Source organism: Nannobrachium achirus (assembly GCF_963921795.1).
Source record: "Nannobrachium achirus genome assembly, chromosome: 11".
NCBI lineage: Eukaryota > Metazoa > Chordata > Actinopteri > Myctophiformes > Myctophidae > Nannobrachium > Nannobrachium achirus.
This window is the reverse complement of record NC_137820.1, coordinates 50,331,644-50,347,697: the sequence shown is the minus strand read 5'-3', so window position 1 is coordinate 50,347,697 and position 16,054 is coordinate 50,331,644. Positions and strand designations below refer to the sequence as shown.

General features: G+C 42.7%; 1 protein-coding gene across 1 annotated transcript; it reads right to left on the bottom strand.

Moving 5' to 3' along the window:
- Positions 1 to 1,159: 1,159 nt before the first annotated feature.
- On the bottom strand, positions 1,160 to 13,401 carry psme3ip1 (proteasome activator subunit 3 interacting protein 1; the record flags this gene model as incomplete). The annotated part of the gene is made up of 8 exons (XM_080737336.1): positions 13,358 to 13,401; positions 12,466 to 12,518; positions 12,087 to 12,242; positions 11,413 to 11,511; positions 10,505 to 10,628; positions 4,593 to 4,730; positions 2,780 to 2,874; positions 1,160 to 1,401 (listed from the first exon to the last, which is right to left on the bottom strand). Exons 3-8 carry the CDS (start codon positions 12,226 to 12,228, stop codon positions 1,160 to 1,162), a joined length of 840 nt encoding a protein of 279 aa, XP_080593462.1. The 5' UTR covers positions 12,229 to 12,242; positions 12,466 to 12,518; positions 13,358 to 13,401.
- Between the last annotated feature and the right edge of the window lie 2,653 nt (positions 13,402 to 16,054).

Sequence of the window (16,054 nt, the reverse complement as noted above, 5' to 3'; positions counted from 1 at the left end):
TTGGTTCGGCTTAAACTGTGTGAGATGCGATTGGGGGAATGGGGAGGATGGGGGGGGGTTGGGGGAGGAAGGGTGGAGGTGTCATGGTGTGAGTGCAACATTGCCAACAAGCACAAATAAAAAACACAGAAATTTGACTCGATGAGGATTGATTGGAAAGCGGAGAAGAGCACATTTTTTACTTGTGATTTTATTCAGCGTCGGAAGAGATTGTTGTGGAATATATTTCTAGGCTGTATATAATTAACCGTAAATAGAACTGGTGACACAGAGCAACAGCAAAACTCACAGCTTGAAACCAAAAGGAACAAACTGACATCGGATAGCAGTAGGCTAGGTGTTATATCTCTGTTTGCATCATCGCTAATAAGCTACGACAGAATGAACATGTCTAGGAGTGCCTGAACATTTCTCAGCTGGCACTGCTTTGCTTATACAGTATACGTAGATCTCTCTAGGTTCTGCTATATGTGCATGTGTTAGTGTGTGTGTGTGTGTGTGTGTGTGTGTGTGTGTGTGTGTAGGACTGTCACAATTATTACATAATCGTCTAATCGCGATTATTTGACATTATCACAATTATTTTGTCATAATCGTGAATGTTGAAAAATGTCCGAAATAGTGGAAATAGCAGATCTACAAGCTCGCGACGCGTTATGAGCTTGTAGATCGGCTATTTCCACTATCAAAGTTATTTTTTTAAGTAGTAAGTTGTCAAATATGTCAGTAATGTATTTGTATATTTAGGTTATGTGTCATATCTACCATATGCAACTTCAAAGCCTAAAAGCCAAACAGAAATGTAATTATCAACGACAAATACACAATTAAATGGTTAATCGCCAATTATTTGAGTGACAATTAATCGTAGATCTCTCTAGGTTCTGCTATATATATGTGCATGTGTGTGTGTGTTAGTGTGTGTGTGTGTGTGTGTGTGTGTGTGTGTGTGTGTGTGTGTGTGTACAATCATGGCTGTAGGGCCTTTCACATTGAGACAGTGTATTTTCGGAACTGCCACTTCGAGTTCATGCCAAGACACGTCACGTTATATCTGCCCCATATGTGCATGTTGTTGGTATGGTGTGTGTGTGTGTGTGTGTGCGCGTAGGTATAGGCCTGTCCCATCTGCATGTGTACTGTGTGTGTGTGTGTGTGTTTATCTGTAGGCCCTGCCATGGCGGGCGTACGGAGAGATGATTGCGTCCACGCTACCTTCGCTGTCTGAGCTGCTCTCCGAGTCGCTGCTGCCGGAGTAGACGCCGAGGCCCGGGAGCACGCCGACGCACACGGCCGCAGACGGCAGCTGTAGCACTCCCCGGGGGGTGGAGCCCAGGGACTCTGTGGGGGTACCGGGAGTCTGTTCACCCCCACCTCCCCCGGCTCCCCCTGCCTCCTGCACTGAACAGGAAAACACACTGTCAGATTCTTTAGTACGCCGCTATTTTCGTCCGTGTTCACACAGTGTATGTCAGCGTCGTCGCCACTAAGCAGTCGTGATATGAATCAAAATCAATCACTATGGTCAAGCCCGTAGCAGATCATTTCCCCGCCACTGGCTTCAATATCGTCTTTGTCGGGTGGAAACCTCGTATCTCCAAGTTTCAAATTTGTATGTTCTTTCGCAAAGTAAAGCCCTGCTTCATTGTACAAGGCCGTCGCACAAAAGTAGTGAAAACAGCAGATGTACAAGCACACAACGCCTCGCGGTGCGAGGCGTTGTGTGCTTGTAGATCGGCTGTTTTCACTAGTTTAAATCATTTTTAAAATGAAACAAACGGTTTTGGACATACAATGTTTTCACCCGACAACGATGATATCCTGCTTTCAATTACAAGGCTGAGGCCTACCCTTGTCCTCACTTGCACGTTGAGAACCTGCACTTATTCCGCCAAAACACACCCTTTAACAAATGCCCCAGTCTCCAGAAATGTAATCTATTGTTGCTTTACATGGCACTGTGCACCATTTCGCTCTGGGTGTAAGATAATGTAGGGCCCAATGACTTCGTTTGATCACACCATCAAACCGTGTTTTACCAGTTGTGTCATGTGACGAAATTGTCATAATCCGTTCCAATGTGTAGCTCAGAAGCTTTGTGAAGAGATTGAGGAAACAATTTTGAAGTGCTGGCAAGAGCACACAATAAGTGCGTGCAGAGCTATCTGGACTGGGCTGTGAGCGGTAAGGCTGTGAGCAGCAAGCCTGTCTTTGGTCTGTTTCAATCTGCTCGCGCTGTCACTCAGCAAGTCCAGGTGGCCGCGAGAAAAACACATCTTAGCTTTATATCCTTCTCTCTATCTGTTAGCCAAGACAGGCTACAGCCCACCTTTATATCCTTCGGGAAGCGCTCACTATCCCGACTATCCGCTGTTCCGACATGGTCGGCAGGTTAGTTACTTAGCGTCGGCAGGTTAGTTACTTAGCGTAAGGCAGGTTAGTTACTTAGCGTAAGGCAGGTTAGTTACTTAGCGTCGGCAGGTTAGTTACTGAGGTAAGGTTTACTGAGGTTAGGTTTAGGGTTGGGGGTAGAGTTAGGGTTATAGTTTTAGTGTCGGAATACCGGACCGTCGGAACTCTGATGCGGACCCATATCCTTCTCTCTATCAGTTAGCCAAGACAGGCTACAGCCCACCTTTATATCCTTCTCTCTATCTGTTAGCCAAGACAGGCTACAGCCCACCTTTATATCCTTCTCTCTATCTGTTAGCCAAGACAGGCTACAGCCCACCTTTATATCCTTCTCTCTATCAGTTAGCCAAGACAGGCTACAGCCCACCTGTGTGTTTGTCCCCGTTGCCCGTTGCTGCCGTTGTCGCAGTTGCTGTCGTCTCCACCTTCTGTTTTTTACTACTATCTGATGACTGGGATGAGCTGCAGGACAGGATGACAGAGATAGATGGACGGTAAACCAGTGTGTTAACAGGTTTCTGTTTCGTACTGTCGTCCGCTGACAAGAGGGAGCGGTTAGGAAATGACTTTATTGGGTTGAACGCCATGAAAGCATGGAAACCCTTAGGCGGCATTCACACAGGCACGTTTTATTGCGATTAAAACGAATCCTCTAACGTATTGTCGGAAAATACACAACGTTTGGGCATGTGTGAAGATGCATCCGTATTCTTTTTCGAAACAAAGAAACGAATGCAAATCCACAAAAAAACGGTGGTTTCGATTCGCTACAGCAAACACTTCACTGTTGGTGTGAATCCACCCGTCTCAAATACAGGCAATATAGAGCCATGTGCGGGTTAAATCCATAGTTATTTATAAAAGGTTAAATCCCCCTCCAGACAGTCCGCTCTCATTAGATTTCTGACCATTCTGGCCGCCTCCTCCCCTCATTGATTTAATTTCTGATCACCGCTCCCTCGATCGCACATGGTGTATTATTTGTAAGGAGTTGCTCACAGTTAGATAAAAGGAAAGTGCCACTGGAGTCACTTGTATATTATAGGCTATATGCCTAATAAAATATAGGCCGATGTGTGGGTCTCTCGCTCTGTCGCTCTCTGTGCCAAATCGTGTCCAAATGGAGACGCTTTGCGCGGAGCGCAGAGAGGGAGCCGCAGCGGAGGGCAAGACGAGGGGCAGAGAGAGAGAGAGAGAGAGAGAGAGAGAGAGAGAGAGACGTTCTCCTCTTCGTAAATATTCATATCTTGCTAAAGTATTTGCTGTCTGCTTTATTGCTGGTAGATTTTGCGAGTCCCTCCGGCCGCCGCTGGTTTCATTCTTTGATCGCCCGTTTACGACCGTCAACCGCAGATAAATAGGCTAACGCCTGCGCTGCAATTTTGCGGCGGTCCTGCAGTTACATTGTGAGTTGAACTTTAACTTGAAGAATTAATAAACACAGGGAGATGGAGGAGGCATTATATTATGCAGCTTGGATACATACATACATGTCCAATGGACAGACGTGGACGATTCCTTGTTTCGGATGACGATGTGCAGTGCGAGCGCAGACGTATCAATTAAATATGCAAGAATGTAGCAACTTCACCCCTCCCATTCGCACGACTAAACCGAATTATATTATGAGAATGTGGCCTTAGAGCAGAGTTTCCATGCTTATGTGACTCTCAGTCCTGCAACATAAATCAGTCTCTCTCAAACATTTCCATATCAAGGACCCCCAGACTGGTACAAATTAGGCCATGGACCCTCATTTGTCAAATGTTTGTAGAAAGACAGGATTTAGGTTAAGATTATAAATAGTACAGCATTTTACATATACAGTAGGAGGTGAGATAGGTATAAAATAGTCATTCTTATCCATTCTCTCAATGGGCTAAGTAACTTCGACATGATGAAATAATAGTTAACATAAACTGTTCCTCATTTTTCTAGAGACACCGGATGCCACTTTGAGAACCTCTAGACATAAAATGGCATTTCCTAACAGTCTAATTCAAGATGTGAACTCTCCACATATAACTGCTAAAAAAAGTGCCGGGCTGTGTTTTGAATGTTTAAGTACTCCGTCTTCACTGGAAAAATGATTTGATCCCTTTGCACAATGACTGGTGGACTGCAATTGACTTTGTGTGCATAAAATATTACTGTGTGTGTGTGTGTGTGTGTGTGTGTACCTGCGCCTCTTAACCGCCCCAGCCAGCAGGTGTGCTTGAGAGAGGTGACTGCTCCTTTGCTCTGCTCCAAAGGTTTTAGGGCCCGCCTTCTTTTCAGGCTCTCTGCGACTCTCAGTGGCCGCTCGCTTCACTAGAGCACTGTGACATCACTGGGTTAAGGAGGGTGAACCGGTACTATGCACTACGCAGAGTTGAGACACTGGTGCAGGGATAAACAAACACTTTAACAGTACAGTATGTGCAGACGTACAGCTGTAAACAGTACTGGTTCAGGTATCAGACTCCCACATCAGCAGCAAGGATGTTGGTCTCCGAGTCTCAACCTTCTGAAGGAGTGTCGGGCTGATCTACGTCAGGATTGCGGCGACACAGTTACAAAAGCTAAGAAAAACCTCACAGCCAAAGCCACTAGTGGGTATGACAAAAAGTGGAAGACCGACATAGACCGAGTTAGACAAATCAAGAATGCACCACTGAAAGACGGAAAGAATGACAAGAGCAGCCGAAAGAAATAAAGCCCTGAGACATAAAAACTGAGAGGCAGAGAGAATGACACTCAAAGAGGCAGGAAGAGGGAAACCAGATGAGTAGAAGTGCATTACGCAGGCCTATGTTATGTAAAGAGGATCTGCCCGATGAGGTTTTACAGCGCTAAGGTGTGTGTATGCATGTTTCTTGCTTGTGTATGACGCGCATGTAAATCCACAGCTGTGAGAGCGCTGTCCCCGTAGCTACCAGTCTACGATACAGTTTCCACGACAACCCCATTCTCTTTTCAACTTCTCTGTCAGCAGACAAACGGATGCAGAGAGGGAGATGAAGATGGAGACAAAAGGACAAAACAACTGTATTAAACAGACAAGAAAATGGAGCCAAGAGGCTGGAGGACAGAAAGGAAGACACTGATGAGGGCAACGAGCAATTTTCTTAAGTCACTTGTCCTACCGTCTATATTAGTATTTATTTTCATGTAATTTATATGTAGATATTCTTATGGTCTGTTGGGTGTTGTATGTACTGTATAGTGGACCACAATGGAAACATTTTTCTGCTTTTTTGCCACGTTGGCAGCCATAAGTATTCTATCTATCAGTGCACAGTAAAATCCTCTAGTGTACTTGGGTCCATTTTTACATTCTCAGTTAAAATAACACTGAGGATTTTACTGTTACCTGCGCGCACACCCACAGTTTGTGTTGTGTTGCATTTATTGCACCCCACTTCATGGACAGCACTGGTCTTTTCTATGCTGACTGAGAGTTGACTCTTAACTCTCCATGTCATCTATCTAAATGGGCTAGCTTAACTCTTATTGTGCCAATCCTGAACTAGTTCGGCTTTATTTGGACCTTATTAACGTTCAGGGTGCCGATCCCGAACTAGTTCGGCTTTAAAAAAAAAAAATAATAATTATATATATATATATATATATATTTATATATATATATATATATATATATATATGTTACAGTATGTTTGGGTAACTCAGGACGGTAAGAGTAAGAGCGCTTGTTTTGTCGTTCACCACACACTAATCACCACCAGATGGCGACGACAGCCCATAGACAGCCATTCACTAGTGCAGGCGCTGACGTCACTCGCTTGCCCAGGCCTTATGGCCTGGGCATAAATATAACGATTGCATTCACCACGGCTTCGTAACTCGTGCGACGCTCCGCCGGCCGCGCGGCCCTGGCCCGCTCTTCGCGGCCACTCGCGCCTGCGGCGCTCGGGGGCGAAGAGCAGGACCAAGGTCCGCTGGCCTTCGCGCCGCTTGCAATGTCGTGGACAATCGAGCGGCTCCGCCTGGAGGACGTTGTTGTGGGCGACCGCTTGTTCCGCCCCGTGCGGCACCACGAGTGCTCCGTTTCTCGACCGTCCTGTTTCTCTAACAAACCGTGACATATATATATATATTAGGGCTGTCAGTCGATTAAAAATTTTAATCCCATTAATCGCATGATTGTCCATAGTTAATCGCACGATTAATCGCAATTAATCGCATATTTTGTATTTGTTCTAAATCTACCTTAAACAGAACTAGGGCACCCTAGTTCACAATGAGAAACCCAGCTGTTATGATGTAGAGTGTACTAGATAGTCCCCCCAGGAATCCGCGATTCCGCGATCACGGAATTTATCGCGGAATTCGCGACCACCCGCGGATTTCTTGGCCATTCGTGGACTTTTCTGACGTCCGCGGAATAACGGTCGCGAGTGGCAGCAGAGCGGCGGGAGTAGTCATTACTACTATTATAAAACAATGTGTACATGGTCTGGCCAGTGGCCACCTCATACAGAGCCTGGGGGAATAGCTTAGCTTCCCTCCTGCTAGTTGCACTGACGCTGGATGGTCCCACTGTCTCCACATTCCTGACAGAAACTGTGTCCTGACCTGAACTATAGTTCCTCTCTATGCCTGGCATTGGCTGGCAATAACAATGCTAATGCAGAAGAGAATAAATAAATATTACACCCATACTAGGTAGTAGGTAGGCTATCTTCTAAAATGTGGTTACTATGGGCATGGTTTGGATGACAATATAGTCTTTGCAACAGAAAGTAATTATTAAAAACAATAACAATTAAAATAAATAATAGATTTAATCAGATTTTTATTCTCAAAAATGATTATTCGAATATTTGATTATTCTAACCACTAATTACAATTAATTGTAGCTATTTCATGAAGGGTTTTACTTGATTATTAGAACTATATAATTTTTAGCTTGATAACTGGTAATTTTAGGTTGATTTTTAATGTCCGCGGAATCAAGAATTGTTCTCCGCAGAATTCCGCAGAATCAGGATTGTTCTCCGCGGAATCAAGACATTTTCTCCGCGGATTCCTGGGGGGACTAACTAGAGACACTGATGGCTCGTTGGAGATGTGTGGCACACAAGCCATAGTCAGCCAGACTTGCCGGATTTGGGCCATAACAGGGCCCAAACCTGTTCGCTACACTAACCACTAAGCTACAGCTGTCTAGGCCAGGATATACTTGTTAGTCAGGAGATCAGGGTTGTTAGTCAGGAGATCAGGGTTTGATTGTTCCTTTAGCCTCTAAAATGTTGTCCATTCAAACTGTTTCCAATGTTTTTATTTAAACCATATTTTTCTAATTGTTGACTGAATATTTTATGTACTATTATTATTATTATTTTCCTGTCGTGGGGAAATTAGAATTCATTAGCATACTTATTATTACAAATCTAGTTGAGTTCTAGACAAATCTAGTTTTTCATTTGTCAAATGTTTTTGAGTATAATAAACACAGTTGTGTATAAAGCAACAATTGCATTTCAATTCAACCTGAACTCTGCATTGTCGTCTAAGTTTTCTTTAATTAATAACAATCACAATGAATCTGTTCACCCTTGCTGTGTTGCCAACACTGTAATGTAGGGTTCATGGACTCACATGTGCCTCCCTGTGGCAGATCAGCCACATTACATGCTGTAACACCTCTAAAAAAGGTGGTACCACATTTACTCAGTGGCACTACAGTGGTGCCACTGAGGCAGCCAACTGGTGACACTGCCAATCTTAACTGCTAACTGTATGTGGGTTCTCTGGCCGTTGTTGCAAGCATTTGTTAGTGTGTTGGTGCGGGGGTCTGGGGAGGCAGGGAGCACTGTATAATAAAGGACGTCGTAGGCAACTATGTGCTCGTGTCCAAGTTGGAGTGCTCCTGTTGGGAGCGTGTGTGTCTGGGGCTCACGCTGTCTACAGATGTGCCGTTGATGCGCGCGACGCCGTTAGCGGTGATATTGGGGTTGTCTGCTGCAAAAATCTCTGCCGTTTTGTCTGTCTCATACATAAAGTTATGGGGTCTCATACTATGACTAGCCCTGCTGCTGGCCGCATCACACACTGACTGACTGTTGTCAGCGCATTTGCTTCCTCACTCTCTATACTACGGAGAGCGCACCGAGGCTCAAACATCAGCTGCGTTAATCGCATGTTAAAAAAATTCTCTGCATTAAAAGGATTGTGAGTTAACTAGTTAATAGCGCGCTAAATTCGACAGGTATAATATATATATATATATTTTTCCGAGCCAGGCCGCCGGCCGTCATCTGTTTACACGGCCCGCGAGAGCGTCGCGCCGCCGATATTTACCATCCACTCCAATGCAATCCAGGATCTTTAGAGCTCATTTTCTCTGTTCCATGCATATCCATGAGGTGTGCAAGGTTTAATCATGGCTAAATCGCCCAAAATAGGGCTTCTAAAATGCTTGGTAGCCAATAGCTAACTTCAAGCTAACTTCATCCTGTTCCTGTTCATGCACAAAGGAAAGTGTTCAGGCGCGTCATGGCTGCGCACGGCTTGTGCATATACAGCGCTTGTCTATGGTGGATTCTATGGCCATTGGGCGCCCTCTAGTGGTGAAAAGGTGGCACTGAAAGGGTTAATAAGTGGTAATGATATACTGTATATTGACCTGGCGCCATTCTCTTCTCGAGTATTGACAATGCAAAGCAAACATAGCATTCATTGTCCTCTGTCCAGAGGTAAATAAACCATGTGAAAAGGATATTCTTGTGTGCTGGCTACTTCTTCATTGTTTCATTATTGAGCCGTGCACCGTAAATACTTTATTTAATTTGGAGTGTTGCGAGCTTTCTGCTTTGCTGCAGTCACCTCTCTTTGGGTTGTGTTGTAACTAACCTTGCCATGATGCAAGAGATTGCTTCAATAGTTGCTTCATTGATAAATAAAATAATAATAATACTAATTAAATCTCCCCATTGACTTACATTTCACGGTGAAACGGGTCTCAAAGTCAAGTGAACATGAACCATGGGTCACAGACAAAGTTAGAGAGAAGGATGAGGCTGTCATGGCAGGGCACTGCCTCAGGCACCCGCAAACTGACACTATGGGAGCCAACCCAGTGCAAAGCCCGAAAAGAAAAGAAGCTCTCCACCTACGTAGAATAGATGCACTGCGGTGCGACAGCTTGGCTAAAAACACTGTAGAGCTTAAGACCCTGACACTGGATAGGAGAGTATGGAGGGCAACGACTCAGGAATCTGGAGTTGGTGTTGGCTAGACCGCATTCTCACATTGAACATGAACAATAAAGCATATTCTCGTTTCTGGCAATAAGAAACATATTTTTCCTAATTCAAATAGTACATTAAGTTTCATTTCTTATTTGCTAAAAACACAAGAGTATGGTTTTGTATATTATACATTGATGTTCACATTCATTTGTGTTCTGAAAGTGGGACAATGTTAAGTGAGTCAGTGGGGGGAATATATTTTGTATACATTTTTCAATCTACAGAGTTACTATTTGAAGATATCTCATCATTATTTATTATTTTATGTAAGGCAACTACAGACCAAACAACACAACCTCAAACATATTTGTGGTTATGTAAGGTAACTACAGAGAACACAATCTCAACCTCAAGTTGAATTATGCTCTAAGACAGCTCTTGTGTGCGTGCCAACTAAATCCTTAAGTTGGAAACTCTCAGGAAGTCTACTGGAGCCTGGCAGACACATTTTGCTGATCGGTACGATCAGCAAAATACAAGAATCAATAGTGGCAAAGGGGTGTATTTGAATTGGGTATAAAGGAATTCATTAAGTGCCCGCTGGCCTACTGGTCCGGGCACATACCACTTGGGCATTGCCACATAGGCATGGATGCCTGGTGGCGTCGATTCCCGATCCGGACGACCTTTGCCGCATGTCACTCCCCTATCTGCCCCCATTTCCTGTCAGTCTACTGTCCTATCAATAAAGACATAAAAGCCCAAAAACAAATCTTAAAAAAATAATAATAAAGGAATTAATTAAGCCTTAGGAACCAACACTTACAGAGCCAAGAGGCCCATAGGTCAAAAGCTTATCTCCCGTCTCCAATATGTTTCCAGTATCAAAGATTAAGGATATTCTATATTCCAACAGCTCCTTCTTCTCTTCGTCTCTCCGCTGCTTCTCCACCAGGCTCTGTTGCCGGGAGACCTCGTCCAGGAAGTGGCTCTCATCCTCGTCCAATCCCTTCACCATGTTCTCTATTGCCATGGAAACAGAATATACGCTCAACACGCTGAAGTGAAGTAGAATAAATTAATTCTTTGGGTTGACAGTCCATAAAAAGACCATCTTAAATTCCTACATGTGTGACGTGTTTTTCTAATCTACAGAAGTAGGTTAAGTTTTGAGTGCTCGATACTTCAATAGTTTAACATAAGGCTTGTGGTAAGCAGAATTTAAATATTGCATGGTAAGGAGATTCTGCAGAATTTGTCACACATGCAGACTGAAACGGTCATGTCCCGTTCACTTTTATTTTCATGCGAGCAGAGGAGGGCTTGGGGACCAGGCTTGGAGCTTCCAGCTGCAAAGCAAAATTGCTTCAGGTGCCTGACGTTCAACTTGGTTGAACGTGAAAATCACCTCGGAATGCATTGGCCATTTCCCTTTAGAAATGCATGTGTGAACATACCCTTATTCGTCTTTGAAATAACACATTATATTTTTTTACTGTGAACATTATGGATTGGTTGTTACTAAATTCTGAATGATAGGATTCCCTTTTATACTAGGCTTTCTGCATGAAAAAACAAGACTTTATTGCGACCGAACGCAGTTTAACATGAGAAACAGCACATCATGTCTCCGCCCGTCTTTTTTACGGTCTATGGGTTTGCCGCTCTGACATCACTGTTTGCATAGATTTTCAACTAGGATCGAACTTTCACTTCAATAATGTAACAAAAGAGCTATGATTGTTCTGCTTTCGAGGTGATAAAACATACAGGCAAAACCTGTAAACACAAAGTCAGAAAGACTTACTAAATTTGAACTGCTCTTCATACTCTTCCTGTTTTTTATCCTTCTGCTCCTGTAGTTTTTCAAAGAGAGTGCGGCCGTCATACTCCTCCTCTGGGGCCTCTAAGGAGCAGACAAGCTAATTCACACACACACATCTTGTACATAGACAAACAAAGTACCTTGCAAATAAGACAGTTGATTAATGACTTAGGGCAGGGGTTCTCAAACCTTTTTACTAGGCCATGACCCCCAAAATTAACATATTTGAACTGGGGACCCCCACCCTGACAAACACTTGGAATTGTACGTATTACATTTAATGTGACTCGGTTCCACATATAAATATTGTGAAAATAGCAGATCTACATGCTCACATCGCCTGGCGTTGCAAGGCGTTATGAGCATGTAGATCTGCTATTTTCACAATGTTCACCTCTTGCTTACTTAATATTTGACAGTTTGACCAGTTTGGTATAAAAACTGTCTTGAAAGTTCTTAAATTGTCACTTTAAAAAATGTGCAGACACCCTGTATACACTTAAACCGTGTGTTGGTTTGTTTACCATTGAGAACGAAGAAAAAAATGACATACCTGGGAATCCCACAAAATAATTTGAGGACCCCACTTTGGGAACCACTGACTTAGGGTCTTGATGATTTTATGTAATATTACTCTTCAAAGAAGTGTGTTTTACCTTCTGGGTCATCTGGTTTCCTGACTTTCTCCCATTCCTCCTGTCTCTTCTTCCTCTTTTCATCAAGCTCCGACTCCGACACAAACTTCCGGCTTAGGTCTACTCCGCCTGGCCCTGACCCACCTCCTGTAGCTGCTGCCATCACCACTGCCCTTCCTGTGCATGGGAATACGCACGCACGCATACGCACGCACGCATAAGCATGCACACACACACACGCGCACACACACACACACACACACACACACAAAATTAAGATATATACATAAAAAAATTGCAGGCAGTACATCAGTCAACATAACGATAGTTTCAGTGAACCAGGTTTAGAATACAGAATAACTCGTTTTGGAGCACACACCCACCCACCCATACAACCTACCTGCACGTGTTTAACCAACTGAGAAGACAGAAGACTCACAATCATGGGCCCATCTGTTGAAGAAATGCAAACACTTGTTGCCACACTTGCTGCAATGTATTGAATCGTCAGATTAGAATTATTTAACTTCTCAAGATAAACACGGGCTGCTAAAGGGCATAAAGATGTGACTTTCTGGTTACAGAACAACAGCAGCCTCAAACAAAATACCGTGTAATGTGATGAATTATTGAATGTGTGCATGTGGCTAGATGGTAAAGTTACTGTCTAGTCTAGACAGAGTGAAGTTAATTGTAAAGACTTTGGCTCCCTCTTGCGGCCAGCTTCAGTCATTGCAGCAACAAGTCCTTGAGAACTGCGATCAAGATCAATAGGTATAGGAGGCATATCATCATTTGCATGCGTGTCATTAAACCCTTTATTTGTGTCGAGACCGGTTTCACACACAGCTAGTGAAACATTCTGTAAATGTCACGCCAGGAAAACACAAGCCGATTTAAGCTTCAACTAGGCCATTCAAGCCGACATTATACACTATCCCAACGTTGGTCACTAATCCAACATTATAATTCGTGTCTATCTCAAACAATAATTAGATATCATCATTAGTAGATCAGCAATGTGTGTGACAGTTTACAGTACGTAGGCTCAGTACAGAGCGCTACACGGCCATGGACGGACGGACAGCCACAGCCAGGCAGGTTCATGTTAGCATAGCAAGCATTCCAAGCAAAGACACTCATTGGGAATTATAGTCTAGATCTATAATGCAGTCAATTCAAGGGCATCGTTTTTTAAGCCATCATCAGTGACACGATACGTGCAGGTAAAGCTAAAAGATAAAGCTATGTAATTTAAATGGAAACATGCGGTGTAAAGCAGCAGAACTTACCGAGGTAAGCTAGCTGCAGTGCTTATCGGCAACAGAAACCAAACATGAAACCTTGTGTCACAGTCAACGTGGCTCCGGCTCGGCTCCTGCCACGGGAGCTATCATATATTAGTTCCGACTTGACATTCGTGGCGAAAAACTAAAGTAAAATAGAGTTTGTTTTAACTAGATTTGCCTCTTTTTTTGAACGACTGATAAATATATTATTAGTAAACAACAACACCTTCTTATTCCCATATGAGATACAATAATCCATCACACAGAAATAAGACAGGAGAGTGATCAGAGTGAGAATGGAATGTTTTACTATGGAGAGAGAGTATTCAAGACAAAGGTACAACAGAATAATCAATGGTTCGTGCTCTCTCTCTGACAAATTATGTTTTGACATGAGTTTATGTATGGTCATTTGGTCAGTCAGTAGATGACGTTTCAACAGTTCATAGGATATGTTTCTTGTCCACGAATGACAAGACAAAGAGTCCATATACAGTAGGTTACTGGGGGGAAGAGATGTCCTTCTGGATGACACCAGATGTCCCAAGCTGAGCCTTAGAATACCAAAACAATTCTCATTGTTTAGGTACAGGCTCCAGGCAGTTGATAAGGCCTGATTTCTACCAGACGAAGACCTTGTGGGTACTGTACATGACATTATATGACAGGACACAGTCACTGTGTCTTAGGGTCAGGTGTTTATCAATATGTATTGATAAAAAGATGATATGAACCATAACAAAATACCTATCAACGACTGAACCTGTAAATAAGGGGGAAAACATTTAAAATACTTTTAATCAAACTGTCAGGTGCTATGCAGTATTTTTGCATACTTCTCTAGTATTCAACAACATGTTTCGTCGTTTGCAGTGTTACCTGAGCCATGTGACTGTAGTGGTAAAAGTTCATTTCTTACTGCAATATAGAAATAACAACAAGTTAAAGTACAAAAGTATTGGTATCAAAATGTATGCCTACTTAAAGACAGAGTAGGCTACCAAAAGGAAAAGTACTCTCAGTGCAGAATGTCAAATTTCACAAGTTTTCAAATCTATAAAATGTATGTAGGCCTAACTCTTTTGAAAATAGCAGATCTACAAGCTCACAATGCGTTGTGGACGAAATGTATAGGCCTAAGTGGTTATAAGGCCTAATGTAGGCCTATATGTTTTGTGATAATGATCAAAATCTAACTAGTAGACCTAGCTAAAGTTTTCATATAAATGTAGTGGAGTGAAAGTACAATATTTGTCTCTGAGACGTAGTAAAAGTATTGGAAATAAGTAAAATACAACCTCAACTGTCAGGTGCAGTATTTTTGCATACTTCTCTATGTCGTCGTGTGACCCCTTTTGCAGTGTTACCTGAGCCCATCTTGCATCACCTGTTGGGTCAGATCCCCATCATGGCCCATGTAAAACAATCACGGTGTTAACTTACTCCTACAGCAGGGAGTGTAGTGGTGTAAAGTAAGTAACTAAGCACATTTATTCAAGTACTCTACTTAAGCACAATTTTGAGGTATTTCTACTTACTAGAGTTCCAGTTTTCAGTAGGCTACTCCACTACATATCGGATCCAAATCTTGTAGCCTACTTTTACTCCACTAGGCCTACATTTATTTGAACACCTTAGTTACTAGTTATTTGTTCAATAGATTGATTTTGATTACAAAACATACATTTCGGCCATTTGAAAATAGCCAATATACAAGCTCACTGTGAGCTTTTAGATTGGCTATTTTCAAAACATTTTTATGCATCTGAAAACTTGAAATGGGACATTCCGCATTCTACTTTTAGTATGTGAAGTACATTTTGACATAGGCCTACTTTTGCACACAAGTAGGCCTACATTTTGAATTACGGACTTTCACTTGTAACAGAGTATTTCTACATTGCTGTATTGATACTTTTACGTCAGTAAAAACACATAGCCTAAGTACTTTTTCCACCTCTGAAAAATCGGTAACATGGCATTGGTTAGACCTCCCTTTGGTTAGACCAACTAAACCTAACCCTAAACCTAACCCTAACCTCAGTAAAACCAATGGTCTAACCCATACATAGGCAACTGGTGGCCCGGGGGCCACATGCGGCCACTTAATGCGACTTTAATCTGGAATGAAAGGGAAGCGTATCCTATGTAAATATAGGAAGAAAGGACTCCATATTTTCGAGAACTTTTCGCTCGAGCCATTCAAGGAAAGCCTAATTTTCTCCAATTTAAGAAAGTAAAGAATATCTCTCATCCAGTGCGTATGTGAGGGAGAGACAGGGGATTTCCATTTTAACAGGATAAGCCTCCCAGCCAATAGGGTGACAAAGGCCATGGCATCCTTCTTAGCTTTAGGAAGGGAGGGTAATGAGGGGAATACCCCAAATAACGCACCCACAGGACAAGGTTCTACATTTTCCCCTGAGATCTCGGATAGAGAGATGAAAATTTGTGTCCAAAAATTGGAGAGGGATGGACAGAGCCAGAACGAATGCATGAGGTCTGCTGGTGCTCAGCTGTTACTATTCCAAACGTGACCTGCTTTACTAGTATATACTAGTATAGTACTGGTAGTATTAAAATGTATTTTTTTATGACCAATGTATTTGTATTTAGATTCATGAAGTTAACATGAGTATATAACTAAATGTGTTTGAAATTAAATCAAAATGTTACATTCCAATTCAAAATAGCAAAAAA